At 38.2% G+C, this 15,448-nt stretch overlaps 2 protein-coding genes across 2 annotated transcripts; both read right to left on the bottom strand.

Annotated features, from left to right (window-relative positions):
• Positions 1-633: 633 nt before the first annotated feature.
• LOC134292488 (vitelline membrane outer layer protein 1 homolog) lies at positions 634-6,284 on the bottom strand. The gene is made up of 3 exons (XM_062957593.1): positions 5,765-6,284; positions 3,958-4,073; positions 634-980 (listed from the first exon to the last, which is right to left on the bottom strand). Exons 1-3 carry the CDS (start codon positions 5,966-5,968, stop codon positions 680-682), a joined length of 621 nt encoding a protein of 206 aa, XP_062813663.1. The 5' UTR covers positions 5,969-6,284; the 3' UTR covers positions 634-679.
• Positions 6,285-10,092: 3,808 nt separating this feature from the next.
• dph3 (diphthamide biosynthesis 3) lies at positions 10,093-15,422 on the bottom strand. Its single transcript, XM_003222171.3, has 3 exons — positions 15,099-15,422; positions 12,128-12,202; positions 10,093-11,390 (listed from the first exon to the last, which is right to left on the bottom strand). The coding sequence occupies exons 1-3, from the start codon at positions 15,204-15,206 to the stop codon at positions 11,325-11,327; spliced, it is 249 nt and encodes an 82-aa protein (XP_003222219.1). The 5' UTR covers positions 15,207-15,422; the 3' UTR covers positions 10,093-11,324.
• Between the last annotated feature and the right edge of the window lie 26 nt (positions 15,423-15,448).

The raw sequence follows: 15,448 nt of genomic DNA, 5'->3' as shown, positions 1-15,448 counted from the left end.
GTTCTATGTTATGGCATTGAATGTTTGCCTTATATGTGCAATGTGATCCGCCCTGAGTCCCCTTCGGGGTGAGAAGGGCGGAATATAAATACTGTAAATAATAACAGTGGGAAAAATATATTATGATGGTAATTAAAGGAATGACATTGCTTCTCCTTTTGTGATGGTGGTTTAGGTTTTTCTTTGAGTGATAGGAAAGTGGTCTCACTAAATGATGGAGGAGGGATATCATATGATTCTATTGCTGCCTTGTGCTACGGCCTTGTACTCTATTTTGGGTGTTTGGGCAATGATGGAGAGGATAGAAAAAGAGGAAGCTTTTTTACATAGTAGTGGCTTATAATATTCTTATTATTTCTAAAGTAATGAAATGCAACGATTTTATGTATTTTTGAGAAATGGGGGAAACCAAAGTTATTTTTGTAAAAGTGCAATCACAGTGATAACTGATATAATTTCAGACCTTGGTATTATAACCATAATGAATTATGGTCCACTTAAGGATTCCACATACAATTCAAAATTAATGTGCTATTTTGTGATAAGGTTACTTTTCCCCAACGTAATAGGGTACTTTGACTAATTAGAAAATATTGCTCCAACTTTGAAGAGAAAATGTAAAACAAATACATGTTCATTGCAGTGTACTGATCATGCAGAAAGGCTTGCTCAGTTCAGTTTATTCACAGCAGAAGAAGCGAACATCATTAAGGGCTGTGTCATCTACCCAAACGCCTTGATATGGCTCCTGCTTGGTTTGCATACCACAAATTCCACCTTTATAGCAGGTATTGCTCCACTCACTGTAGTCACCAAATGTACCACCAACTTCTTCCAAGGGAAGACCGTTGCTACAACGGAATCGGATGTTATTTACTGATGTATCATCTCCAGCACCTTGATCAGGTTCAGTTTTCAGCTGAAAGGCACGCAAGACACCATCTGCTGGACACCATCTGACCCCTGACCAGTGTCCATGACTAGAAAAAGGAAAGTAAGCAATATTTCTGATAAATTATTTTTAGGAAGTGCTGTTAATTTTAGAACAGTGAGCTAGATCCAAAGGTAAGTTTTTGAAGGGCATCTATATTTACAGATACACTGTGTCACACTTCATATTGGAGCCTTGTATAAGAAAAGTGCAACTTAATATAAAAAGGTTCTTGTTTGTCAGTTTAAATAAATTGCTAGGAAGCATCATCATAAGATTTTCAACTGAAGGATTAGAAAAGTTGAACAAGATTTACCCAGCATTTGTATAGGCTTTGCTAGCCTATACTGGAGTCCTTCAAATTTAGTTCAGTAATAGGTAAAGGTAAAGGTTTCCCCAACGTTAAGTCCAGTCGTGACTGACTCTGGGGGTTGGTGCTCATCTCCATTTGTAAGCTGAAGAGCCGGCGTTGTCCGTAGACACCTCCAAGGTCATGTGGCCGGCATGACTGCATGGAGCGCCGTTACCTTCCCGACGGAGCGGTACCTATTGAACTACTCACATTTACATGTTTTCAAACTGCTAGGTTGGCAGGAGCTGGGGCTAACAGCGGGCGCTCATTCTGCTCCCAGGATTTGAACCTGGGACCTTTTGGTCCACAAGTTCAGCAGCTAAGCGCTTTAACACACTGTGCCACCAGGGGCCCCTGGAGTTCAGTAATACATGATGGTATTCTGTTTTGTTGGTTTTACTCAGTGCTTCCCAACGTTTTTTTGACCACAGGCCACTCGACTAGGGACCACTTTGACCAGGGACCAGTCTCCAACATTAATACCAAAAGGATTATGAATCAGTTTTTGGTCAACTTTAGATTAAGTTTGTTTATTGGGGTGCTGATACAGAAAATTGCATTGGATAGATCACATCAGCTCTAGTTTCTGAAACAGATCATATGCCATCCAGTAGTTGCCACCAGCTCACCCACAGAAAACCATATTTAATAATTAATCTAGAACTGATGTGGTCTATCCAATGCAATCTTCTGAATCAGCACCCCAAATAACCCCAGGAACAGGTCTAAAAACGAAGACACCAAGGCACCACATGGAATGGCTCTGCTCAGGGGGATGGAGGAGGAAGAGAAGCAGCAGTCAGGAGGCTTGTTGTTGCACCTTTTGTTGGTAGTCAGCCTCTCCCCTCCTGACATCCCCATTGCCTCGGCACTATAAGAGGGTGTCGTGAGACCAGTCGCTCTCATTGCAACGGTGTAGTAGCAGTGAGGCCATATTTTAGTTCTTGGGGACCACTGGTGGTCCACGGACCACGGGTTGGGAAGCACTGGTTTTACAACATGACAATTTATGATTTCTCTTTTTTGATCTCAAGATCTTTCAGTTCTATTTAACGTGCATTGTGGCAAATTAATCACAGCATATCTAAGTCATGCTGATTTGAATGGGACATCAGCTCTAGTAATTTTCTCTAGACAAAAAAGACAATGAGTTTCTGCTCTCCCTTCTTCCTGCTTTTCCCTGTGCCTCTTCTGAAATGTAACAAGATTACATTATGTAACATTATTTTTGTTCCTGGCTTATAAATGTTGTTTCTTAATTGGTTCTATCATAAAAACATGGAAAAGGTTTATTAAACTGCAAAAACTTTGTTTTTGAGAGACATCCTGCAACACATTTTGCTATAGCTTTTCAATGAATATCTCATCGAGTTTCGACCAATTCAACATAGTTTGTGACAGCCACAAAACTAAGTTTCTGGAGTATAAGAACCACACAATTATATAGCAAATAACACTTACAAACCAGGAAGAGATTTTTTTCCAATTTTTTTTACATAGTCAGAAATAACATATGAGAGTTCAGGATCAGCACAAATAATTGGAGGCAATATGGTTAATAGGGATATCTTATTAATTCCCAATCCATGTGATCCAATCCATTGCATTTTGTAGTAACATATGCATGCTATTGATTCCATTATCAAGTATCTTGCATTTTTAACAGAGAGATCATGTATGAATGGCAGTGGCCTTCAAGACAAGATTTTTATTGGGATGTTTTTAAAAGTGAAAAATACTCCCCCATGGTTAAAAAGTTTAGATTTATTCATTTAGTATCAAAGCCCTTAAGAGTGTTGTTCATTGTTTTGTTTTGAAGAATAAGTCCTCACTTATTGAAAGAAATAAGTCATCACTTTATATATATTCATTAGTCAAGATTTGGTAGCATGTTCAGTGAGTAAAAATACATTCTTTGTTGCTGTGCGTAATGATAAACATGAGGATAATAAAAATATATTCACATATTACAACTAAGCATTACTCACTGCAGGAAAAAATCAAATATTGAATAATATGCATTTTAAAAATACACTGATTGGAATAAAGTTCAGGACACATGCTGCAATAGGACAAAAATGCATTTATCTCGTATTGTCATTTTTAACTTCAAATAAACATTGATAAAACAAAAGATGCTAAAACAAAAGATGAACCCATACACATACTGAGTTGAACTTGAGTTAATGAAAGTCTAAACTCTGAGATGGTTTAGGTTATGGAGAAGGAACTGTTTTGAGCTCTAACTGGCTTCCTAAGTTTTCTGAAATGTGGTTGATAATGAAATCTACACAAATTACTATTATATGATAAGCTTTATTTGTGGTTGATACAGCAGATGTTCTACAGCAGAGAAACGTATTACAGCCCTTTACCTTGTGTATTTCAGTATCTCATCACAGTAGATAGCAGAACTAGACTCCATGTGAGTAGATCAATAGGTACTGCTCTGGCAGGAAGGTAATGGCGCTTCATGCAGTCATGCCGGCCACATGACCTTGGAGGCATCTATGGGCAATACCGGCTCTTCGCTTAGAAATGGAGATGGGCAAAAACCCGACTAGACTTGATGTCAGGGGAAAAACTTTACCTTTACCTAACAACATTTGGTCTTAATGCTGCATGTACTGTAAAATCAAATAAATTGGAGCTGTTTTGAGACAGTAAAACTTACTTTCCAGTATCAGATTCAATGGTATACATAATGTGGTCGCTTTGATCAGTTGAACAAAATAAGCGAATCCCATTCAGTGAAGTGTCATCAGTAAAAGCTCCTCCATAGGGCTCCAGCTAGTGCAATAAGAAATAAAACAGGATATTAGCATTTTGAATCTAGTTATGCAAAAAGGTCTCCAATTCAGCTTCTGACATCTTTGGATAGCAGTTATGTCTGGTGGTTCCTATGTTGGTTGGACAGTAAATCCAGATTTTAATGCAAGATTTAAATGAGCTCTCCAAGGTGCTTAACTACATTCCTAAATAGATTAAATACTTCAGATACCCTCCTTTAAAGGTGGCCAAAGCCTGGAAGACTCAACGCCCCAATGACATGGAGGCCACCCGCTAGATGTGGAGAAACCTACCTGTCTGAGATGTTAGAATGCCACTGTTAGTTAACGCTTGTCAATCTTTGGCTAGATCAGTGGTTCTCAATCTTCTTAATGGAACAATTATGAAATAGCAACAAAAATAATGTTATGGTTGTGGGTCACCACAGCAAGAGGAACTGTATTAAGGGGTCACGGCATTAGAAAGGTTGAGAACCACTGGTCTAAACCAAGGTGCTTTTTTTTTTTTTTGCATTAAGTGACCCCCAACCATAACATTATTTTTGTTGCTATTTCATAACTGTAATCTTGCTACTGTTATGAATCATAATGTAAATATTGATATGCAGGATGTAGTCAATGGACCAAGTTTTGGCACAAATACCTGATACGCCCAAATTTGAATACTGGTAGGGTTGGGGTGGGATTGATTTTGTCATTTGGGAGTTGTAGTTCACCTACAATCAAAGAGCATTCTGAACTCGACCAACGATGGAATTGAACTAAACTTGGCACACAGAACTCCCATGACCAACAGAAAATACTGGAAGGGTTTGGTGGGCATTGACCTTGAGTTTTGGAGTTGTAGTTCACCTACATCCAGAGAACACAGTGGACTCAAATAATGATGGATCTGGACCAAACTTGGCACAAATACTTAATATGCCCACATCTGAATACTGGTGGAGTTTGGGGGAAATAGATATTTGGGAGTTGTAGTTGCTGGGATTTATAGTTCACCTACAATCAAAGAGCCCCTTAAACCCAACCAATGTTAGAATTGGGAAAATTGGGCTTTTAGTGAGAGGATTTGCCGCCTGTTTCCAAAAAAGAAGAAAAGGACAGGCGAAGAGATATTCAGCCTTCTCTGCCAAAGAGGTTCCTAAGACCATCAGAAATACAGTAGAGTCTCACTTATCCAACATAAACGGGCCGGCAGAACGTTGGATAAGCAAATATGTTGGATAATAAGGAGAGATTAAGAAAAAGCCTATTAAACATCAAAATAGGTTATGATTTTACAAATCAAGCACCAAAACATCATGTTATACAACAAATTTGACAGAAAAAGTAGTTCATTACACATTAATGCTATGTAGTAATTACTGTATTTACGAATTTAGCACCAAAATATCACAATGCATTGAAAACATTGACTACAAAAATGCGTTGGATAATCCAGAACGTTGGATAAGTGAGTGTTGGATAAGTGAGACTCTACTGTATGTGTTTTCTGATGGTCTTTGGTGACCCCTCAAATACCTCCTCGCGACCTCCCCACCAGGGGTCCTGACCCCCAGGTTGAGAAACACTGTGCTAGATGAACTAAAGATCTGGCTCATTATAAAGAAACTGTGAATTTTATAGCTCAGTTTAATCTAAATCTCTCAGGTCACTAATGCCAACATCATAGGAGGCAATGAATATATTTACCTTTATACTAAATCCAATGGCATATGATCGTTCTGGGCACATGTCAATCCACGTCCAGTCACCCCAACGTCCTCCATTAGTAACAGATGCCAAACTGTAATTTCTTCTAGTTGCAAAAGTGCCATTAGCACTGATATACGTTTTCTCCGAAGCTGATGCAAGGAACACTATGGCAAGAAAAAGAACAAGAGAAAGGGGCTGCATTTTTATAGAAGTTAGGTGAAGCCCCAACAGGTTGTAAACTTTCGGCTCTCTGTACTTTATACCTCATTTTATCTCAACAAGGGTCACTGAAAAAACACATTCAAGATTGCCACTTGGAAAAGTAAACATACATTAATGTTTAGCAACCAGAATTTTTTGGCTTATACTGCTAGCAAAATCTGGAAGGTTTCCCTTTTATGTCCCTGAATAAAACATAGTCAGCACAAAGTAAATTGATTAATATTCCCCTACTCAAAGTCATGACACAATTGAACTGTTTTTAACTCCCAGTCTCACTTCGGTGGTGTGTCCGTTCTTGTTTTTAACTACTAGAAAGTTTTTAGCATCTTCTTTCATAAAATCTAGAATTCTTAGCTCACCTAGAATAAAATTTCAGTGAACTTCACTAGACCTACTTCAGATTTAACTTGTTTAGGTTCAGATTGTTATAATTCTTCTAACAATCTTCCACTAAGGAGAAGATAGCTCCAAAGCTTAGCCAAATACACTTTGGGAACTTCATGTGTCAAAGGTGACCACTTAATAAACTTTAAACTGAGCAGCTACCATAATGGCAAAGGGGTCAACATTAAAGCTTTGCGGCACAATCGGACTAACAATAAGTCTGAGATATTATTTCCTTGCCGATGAGGAGATGGTAATAATAAATATTGTGTCCTTCAAGTGTGTTGGGGATTGTGGATGATAGATGGAAGCTCTTACATGTGCCCGTGATCCCCAAGACACCCTGCAGAACGATGCACCACTCAGCTTTGCAGAATGAAGTAACACAGGAACCTTTACTAAATCCAAGAGATCGACAGAATAATGATATTTACAATAGTCCCTCTGATTGCTTACAGAAATCAGCAGTTATAGACCGTCCTTTCTTTGTTCATGACTCTGCTTCAGTGAAGATCAGCAGCAAACAAGGCCTCAGAAATAGCCAGGCCTCTTTGAGTACAGAGCCATCTTCTTTCCAGCCAGTACTCACACACAGAGAGAAACCTGTTCAAACCGGTTCTCCAGCAGCAGGATAGCAACAGTTACAAACCAATTCCCAGGTCCTTGCAAACTCAGCCAATCAGCTTTATGCATTTAATTTTCCAATTAACACACATATAGTATCTTTGCAAACCCTGACAAAGTGGAGGTCTGGACGTCTCACAGTCTAGCTAATCAGTTAGAAAACAACACAAACATTCAAAGACATTTCTCTTGAGTTATATTTTCTTTTGCAAGTTTTTGTTTGCCACTAAGTCCAAAGGAAATGGGAGTTGGGAGGAATGAAATCCAAATACTTACGTGTGGCAAAATAGCTGATGAAATCTTTAAGCCAGTATAATTTCAAATACTGGGACTAAATGTCCTGGAAGACTTCTATGCTGAGGTTGCTCTCAATTAATGTAAATATAAGTATTCCTGATTTAAACCAATCCTATTGTGAATGCCAAGTTTCACATTTCTCAACTTGTGGTATGTCAAGAGTTCAAGGTGATCTGTAAAATGTTTATATTGTTGATCACATAATCTTTGATTCATTTATCAGAAGCAGACCTCTGTTTTTGCAGGTGCTGCTGACAGAACAGTCTCAGCAGAAAAGCGGGGATGTGAGTGAAAACTAAGTACGTACATGCTTTGTTTTGTATGGAAAGAAACCAAGGACACAGTCTTAACAGCAATTCTTTTAAAAGTGAGCAAGGAAAACTTGGCCTTCCGGAGTGGAAATTCTACATTTGGGTGGTCTCTGTTCTGTGTGGAAATCTGCAAGAGATTGGCAGATAGCACCACCAAATGAAGTTTGGCTTTACTGGGCAGGCTGTCACGTCACCCTTTGGGAAGAACATTTATTTGGGTGGCACACTGGCAGAATTTCTCTGGCTCAAACCATTGAATTCACCAACTTCTTTCATGAAAAATCGTTGTATTTCAAAGCATACCAAAATATGATCACATGTAGACTATTCTTTGATGTTTTCTCAGGTTACAAATCCAGTCTTGAATTTATGAAATGATCAAACTAAGGGAACCGGATAATCTCATAGAGAGTAAAAGCAAGTTGCTCAATAACTTGGGAGTTACACAACCAAAATGAAAAAAGCCACCTTTATGTTTTTGCACATAAGTCCAAAATAGAGATCTTAACCCTTCTCTTTATCTTATGCTTCTCAAAAGACTAGACTAATACAGTACTATTAATTTAAAACAAGTGTGTAAGCAGTCCTTCTCTTTTTTATATACATTGTTGAAGTTAGAAAGGAAGCAACACTGAAAACATAGGATGGTTGAAATTATTGAGGTTAACTTGGTTTTCTGCAGTTATTTAATGAGACAACATTCTTTTATGATACTTGTCTATAAGTATCTCTATGTTGAGAAAAGCTTATTCATTAGGGATAGATCTCACATTATGGTTCCCATATGAAAGCCAGGACAAAAGATCCTCCCATTTTACAGTCTTTTGTATATAGAAGTATACCAAACAATGGGTCTTGATCTTAGATGCCATTGGGAACCATGTGTCTACTATCTCAGTCAGATGGTTTGAGTAGTGATTGATTGGCAGAAATTATATTATTCAAGCCTAAATCAATTATAAGTTTCAATTTACTGCTAGAGAGAAGTATTTACCAGATTTTTTTGTGAATGGCAATATAATTTGCCTCAGGTTGAGGACATTGATTTGATGCTGATGTAACATTTGCTTTTCTGCTTCAAAGGGTGAAGACTTAGTTTTATTGTGCATTTCCTATGTTACAAGTAACAGTATGAACCAGCTTCCACTAGTTTTACAAGCATCTTCTGTGTGGAAACCATAATATATGAAATCTTTCTAAAAGAAATAAGGCACTTCAGTGATTATTTATTTAGTATTATAAATAATGTTTATGATTATGTTTTTATGTGAATGTATATCGAACATTGGAAGTTCTTGTGAGCATTACAAGAGCAAATTTAATTCATTTTTAGCTTGCATTTTTACATCGAAGTCTGCTTTCTCTGTAAGAAGAAAGAAAAACAATTTTGTACTGAAAGTATATCAACATTACATAAGGAGCCAACGAGATTATATATATGAACATAACCATGGCAACATTTAAAAATGGTCCTGCTGTCCAGAAAGCATTATTGAGTTCCTTGGAATATATATATGGATGCTCAGCCATCATTGCAGTATTTAGAGTGGGCATCAAATACCTAGGTTTTGTTTTCTCTATTTTTTAATATTTGTGGTGTCATTATTTCCAGGAGTACCAGCCTCATCCAATTTTGTAATATGTCAAAGGTTCTGGTGGTTTGGAGTCCATTTTTTAAAAACAAAAAAGCCAATATTCCACTATCACACTCAAAATTTGGATTTCTTTCAGATGATGTGTTTTAAAATATTGTGTAGTGCCACTTAGCTTTAGGTGCCTTATAAATAAATAAGACAGGTTCACTAGTTATCCCATAATAGCTACATTATTACAGGATTGTCATGTTTGTAAAAAAAAATCCACACGCAGGCCAACATGTTGCAAGAGAAAAACATATACCATGGGCCCTTAGTATCCACTGGGGTTTGGCTCCAGGTCCCTGTGTTCCCCCACCACCACCACTACCACCCACCAAGGATACTCAAATGTATGGGTGTCCAAGTCGCATTATATACAATGCCATAAATTATACAAAATAGCAAAAATCAAGTTTGTTTCTTTAATTTTTCTGATGGATGAATATTTTCAAACCCTGTCTTGTATCTACGGATACAGAGCAGCAAATATATCGGTTTTTATAAGCTTCATACTAGAGGACTATCTCTATCACATTATTTTGGTGTCCAAATAAGATTTTTTTTTAAATTACATAATGGAAGTTTAGATGGAGGAGAGCACAAATTTATCTGTTTTACTGCCAACACAGCAAGTCAGTAAATTAACTTACTCAACAGTTCTAAATGACCTGTTTCTACAGGTCAGTATATCAGCATGACATTTTAGGGATATCTACACTAAGGGCCAGATGATGCAACAGGTATTGTGGCAATTAGCAGAGAACAGATTCTGAATTTTGTGATCAGGGAAAAATGCAGTGTAAGATTTCACAAAACATTACTGTCATCCCAGTAAATAAAACCTCTTACAAGAGTTTTAAAATGCACATTTTAATTTAAAAGGCAAAATAAATAGTTGCAATCCAAGTGTTCTACACATATCGATATGAACCCCATATTTTGGTGCCATCTTGTTGGCCAATAACTGTTTAAAAATGGATTTAAACAAAAAATAATCATTTCAATGACAATAAACTGTTGGTCAGTACTAGATCTCAAAAATCATGTAAACGTATGCTGTCATTCTGTCCAAGAGCAAATTAAGCCGACCAATTGGTGTTAAATACTAGTTAATAGGGAAGATCCCTGAAAATGAAATAGGTTTACATTTCTTCATGAATTCCAAGTCTAGAAAATTAAAAATCTGATTGTAAGTCTGAATGATTGGAGTTGAATTGACTAGTGCATAAAAAGTCAAATACTGAAACCTGAGTAGCCAATTAAATAATTTGAGAACATGATGTCTGGGTGAAATTATAGCACTCCTAAAAATAGACTGGAGTGAAAGTTCTAATACAAACATTAATGCAGATGAGACTGTACAAACATTCATCCTGAAAAGTCTCACTGGAATGAATTCCTCTGAACCTCAGAGTCCATCCAGATCGGACATATTGAAAATATTACATCAGCTTTCCTTTTCTCACAACAGCCCAACAACACAAATGTCAAAATAATAAAATTATACAATGTCAAAATAAGCTACTGGAATTGCCTAGGCAACACAAGTTGGCACTGTGCAAGAAAGATGGATAAGTGAATCAATATACCTGTATTTCATCGCATAAGTCACACTTTTCCCCCTTTCTTCCCCTTCAAAAAAAGGGGAGTGTGTTACTATTATACAATGGCTGCTATTATGCGATGAAATACAGTAAATACAATACCAACAATACGGCACATCAGTATGGAATATAATCTTCTTGGTCTTATTATAAGACCTCATAGTTCATATTCTGCACATTTCCAGGTGAAATCTAAGAGTCTTTAAACAGTGATGATTTGCAAGGAATGCTCCATTTGGAAAAATATTCATGACATGCTTGTATCTGTTTTCAATCTGACACTTGAAATATTACGCTGTAACTTTAATATTAGAAGATTCTTGGGCTTTGGCACATCAGTTCTCTGATGGGAGCAGAGGAAATTATTGAAAAGCAATTCAACTACTGTAAGAACAGACTCATCCAAATAAGTGTCCTTGAGTCTTGTGTTTAAATATTGCCACATTTTGCAAGAAGACCCAAGTTTATCAAATGACCATCAGCATTTAACCAGCTCCTTGTTTGTTGTGGGTGCTGCGATTTCTTCACCACACATGAACTGTTCCTAAAACAAGGAGGAAAAAAACATTCATAATTTTTTCTAGTATTGGCTATTGACACTCAGAAGCCAAAGAACGAGCTTTATGAGAAAAATGCTGCTCTCAAAATGATTAAGTAACACAAACCTGGCAGTAATAAGGTGTAATATTTGTTTAATATGCAAATGTTATAATAAGAAACATGACTTTCAGAAAAAGATTTATATCTATAAAACTGCACATCCATAGTACTCCTCCCCTTTGAGAGGGAAAAGTTTGAAAAACTGAGATTGTTGATATACATACAAAGCACACTTATTTGACTTTCAATTCCACTGAACTGATTTCCAAAAAGTGTGTTTATTTTGTGTTTTTACCAGGAAGCATGACACTAAAATACACAGATATTCATAAGTTATACTGAAAAATAAATAAAAGACCTTGAAGATTAAAGCCAGTGGTTTAGATTCCGAGATAGTCAATCAAAATTTGGTGTCAATGAAATCAATGTGAAAAGTTAGTTATGTCATCAATGCAACTACCTATGATTACCCGACATATGACATAAACTGCATATCTGCACTATACTAAAAGCATTAAGAGAATTATTAATTTAATTCTAGTTGTTTTCCAATATATAAAACTGTGTAAAAGAGGGGAAGCAAAATGCTTTTCCCAAAGAAAAAAACTACATGCATAAGTATTTTTTAAATGTGAACCTAGCCCAAGCCAAGCCCCCATATGCAACCTGCCTTGTCCTCACCTTGTCATAGATTACTTTTACTATGAGCGAACAACTTGGACATGTGGCCACATCTTCACCATTCTCAAGATCTTCCTGCAATGACACACAAGAAAAAAATCATTCTCTGGACAAGGCAAGGCCATAGCCAGCCTGTCAATTAAATGGGTCCCAAACCATTTCACCAATTGTGCCTTAAAGAGCTGAGCATGTCCCAACTCCCAGGATTCCATAGCATTGAGCCATAGTAAAGTGGTGTCAAACAGCATTAATTCTACAGTGTAGATGCACTCTTAGCTCCCAATTTTAAAAAATTAAAATTTGTATTCATCAGGACATCCTGTGATAGCAAATTCAATAGTTTATTGTATGAAATACAGAACATTTCTTTCTATATCAGACTCTGAGGTACCAGGAACCTTTAAAAAGGGCTGGCAAATGACTCGGCCTCAAAGATAATTGTGTGGGTCATTAGGGATGTTTGAACTGTGCTGGATGATGCTATCAGGGTGCGCATGTGTGTGCGACAACAAAAGTGATGGCCTATAATTTTCTGCAGTGTTCAGATTTTTAAAAATAAACAAAATATTCTTTAAAAAGTTATCTTTACTATTGGATATAACCACAAAAGCCCAGCTTTCAAAAGTATGCAAATAAACCTGCATGCGTGCCAATCGGAACAGTCATTCATTTTGAATCCTATGGTTTTGTGTAGATGAGCATGTACTGTTGCTTTAGTTGCTGCTTCTTTATTATTGTTACTAATTTTGTTAAGGGTTGTTGTGTTTTCCTGGCCGTATGGCCATGTTCCAGAAGCATTATCTCCTGACATTTCGCCCACATTGATGGAAGGCATCCTCAGAGGTTGTGAGGTATATTGGAGGAAAAAAACTAAGCGAGGAAGGTTTATATATCTGTGGAAGGTCCAGGGTACATAATAGAAGTACTCTCGACAGTTGGCCATTCAGTTTTTGCTTAAAAACTTCCAGAAAAGGAGACTCTATCATCCTTTGAGGCAGCATATTCCACTGCTGAGCATCTGTTGCTGTCAGGAAGTTCTTCCTAACATTTAGGTGGAATGTCTTTTCCTAGAATTTGAATCTGTTGTGTCCTGGTTTCCAGAGCAGCAAAAAACAAGCTTGCCCCCTTCTCAATGTGACATTTTTCTCAGATATTTAAACATGGCTCTCATGTCCCCTCTCAGGCTTCTTTTCTCCAAACTACATTTGTATGCAATATGCCATCCGGTCTCCTGTCAATATATGGCAACCCTGTGAATTCCACAGGGTTTCATCAGGCAAGGAATACTCCCAGTCCCTTCCTCTGAAATATAGCCTGGTCTGTGTTGGCGGATTCCCATACAAGGAGTAACCAGAGCTGATTGTAATTAGCTTCCAAGCTCACACAGGATTTGCTGCTTTTAGGGCAAAGTTTTTCAAACTGTGTGTGTAGTGACACGTTTGTGTGTCAGCTGCAATGTATATGTGTGTTGTGGGTATGTAACAAGAACACTCTGAGTCTATGTGAAATAAGCAATAAATCATACACATTTTTTGAAAGATAAATGAAAGACTTCCATGAGATATGTTGTGTCTCTATGCATTCTGTTATTACAATTATGTATGTGTCCATATTTCTTATAAGGGATTGGTTCAATCATAGATTTGCTAACTGAATTACTGTGGCGTGAAATGACGAACGTCTAAAAAGTGTGTCACCAACATGAAATGATTGGAAAGCTCTGCTTTAAGGTATTGAGGCCTTATGGATTTCCTACATATTGGAAAGGAAATTCAATTGCATGCAGGTGGTACCTACATAATAATAGCAATACTTTTATTGCTTACCCTTGAGGCGGGTTACAACAGAGTCAAAACATATGATCATTGTATTGTAAATATTCTATAAAATAAACAGAACAAGATTAAAATACATGTGGCGAGTTTAAAACTCATGATTAAAACTGTAGAGCTAATTTAGCTTGAAACTACTGCAATGCTACCGAATCCAGAATTTGTAGTTTTACAAGTTTTACACCTTTTCAAGAGTGGGCCTTATCACAGGCCCTGGGGGCTTCCTCATACATCATTCCATGCGGCCTGGGACCCATCTGAGCCTAGACCAGGCATGGGCAAACTTGGGTCCTCCAGGTGTTTTGGGGTTCAACTTCCATAATTTCTAAGAGCCTGGTAGGAATTATAAAAGTTTAAGTGAAAAACACCTAAAGGGCCCAAGTTTGCCCATGCCTGGCCTAAACAGAAAAAATAAAATGACTGTGTGTTGTCAAAGGCTTTCATGGTTGGAATCACTGGGTTGCTGTGAGTTTTCCAGGATGTATAGCCATGTTCCAGAAGCATCCTCTCCTGACATTTCACCCACATCTATGCTGTGAGTGTTCCGGACTGTATGACCATGTTCCAGAGGCATTATCTCCTGACATTTCGCCCATATCTATGGCAGGCATCCTCAGAGGTTGTGAGGTCTGTTGGAAACTAGGCAAGTGAGGTTTATATATCTGTGGAATGGCCAGGGTGGGAGAAAGAGCTCTTGTCTGCCTGAGACACGTGTGAATGTTGCAATTGGCCACCTTGGTTAGTATTGAATGGCCTTGCAGCTTCAAAGCCTGGCTTCTTTCTGCCTGGGGGAATCCTTTGTTGGGAGGTGTTAGCTGGATTCCCCAGGCAGGAAAAAGCTAGGCTTTGAAGCTAATCAAGGTGGCCAATTGCAACACAAAGCTAATCAAGGTGGCCAATTGCAAAAGAACAAGAGTTCTTTCTCCCGCCCTGGACATTCCACAGATATATAAACCCTACTTGCCTAGTTTCCAATATACCTCACAACCTCTGAGGATGCCTGCCATAGATTTGGGCGTAACGAGAGGAGAGAATACTTCTGGAACATGGCCATACAGTCTGGAAAACTCACAGCAACGCAAATGACTGACTGACTGACTAACCGGCCCACTCTTGCTCGCCTCCCCCTTGGCCCTCACCCGCGTGACGAGGAAGCGGTCCCCGCAGGGACAGGGGTAGCTGTAGGTCTCCGTCTCTTCATCGTACTCGAAGTCCTCGATCTCGATTTCGTCGTGGAAGACGGACATCCCACGGCACCGGCCTCCTCGCCCCTTCTCTTCTGCCTGGAAACCTTTCCTAGTGCGCCACACTCCGTCACGACAACGAACAGCAGCCTTTTCTTAAACCAGGAAAACGCCTACTGCCATCTTTGTTACGGGTTGACGCCGTACGTTACCTCTTAGCCAATCACCTTTCAGGAATCAAACGTAACGCTGCCGTCAGCCTCATCCTCGTGGTACACGACGACCAATGACTAAGGAGAACCGAA

This window comes from Anolis carolinensis, chromosome 6, assembly GCF_035594765.1.
Source record: "Anolis carolinensis isolate JA03-04 chromosome 6, rAnoCar3.1.pri, whole genome shotgun sequence".
NCBI lineage: Eukaryota > Metazoa > Chordata > Lepidosauria > Squamata > Dactyloidae > Anolis > Anolis carolinensis.
The sequence above is the reverse complement of the archived record's forward strand: the minus strand, read 5'-3'. Positions and strand labels throughout refer to the sequence as shown.

Excerpts from the sequence above, each read along its gene's own strand:
- dph3 (XM_003222171.3), bottom strand. The coding sequence starts at position 15,206 with ATGTCCGTCTTCCACGACGAAATCGAGATCGAGGACTTCGAGTACGAT. Across the intron at positions 12,203-15,098 it reads ACCGCTTCCTCGTCACGCGG|GAAGATCTTGAGAATGGTGA; the intron begins GTGAGGGCCAAG and ends GTGTCATTGCAG. Across the intron at positions 11,391-12,127 it reads TAAAAGTAATCTATGACAAG|GAACAGTTCATGTGTGGTGA; the intron begins GTGAGGACAAGG and ends TCCTTGTTTTAG.
- LOC134292488 (XM_062957593.1), bottom strand. The coding sequence starts at position 5,968 with ATGCAGCCCCTTTCTCTTGTTCTTTTTCTTGCCATAGTGTTCCTTGCA. Across the intron at positions 4,074-5,764 it reads CCATTGGATTTAGTATAAAG|CTGGAGCCCTATGGAGGAGC; the intron begins GTAAATATATTC and ends TTATTGCACTAG. Across the intron at positions 981-3,957 it reads ATTGAATCTGATACTGGAAA|TCATGGACACTGGTCAGGGG; the intron begins GTAAGTTTTACT and ends TCCTTTTTCTAG.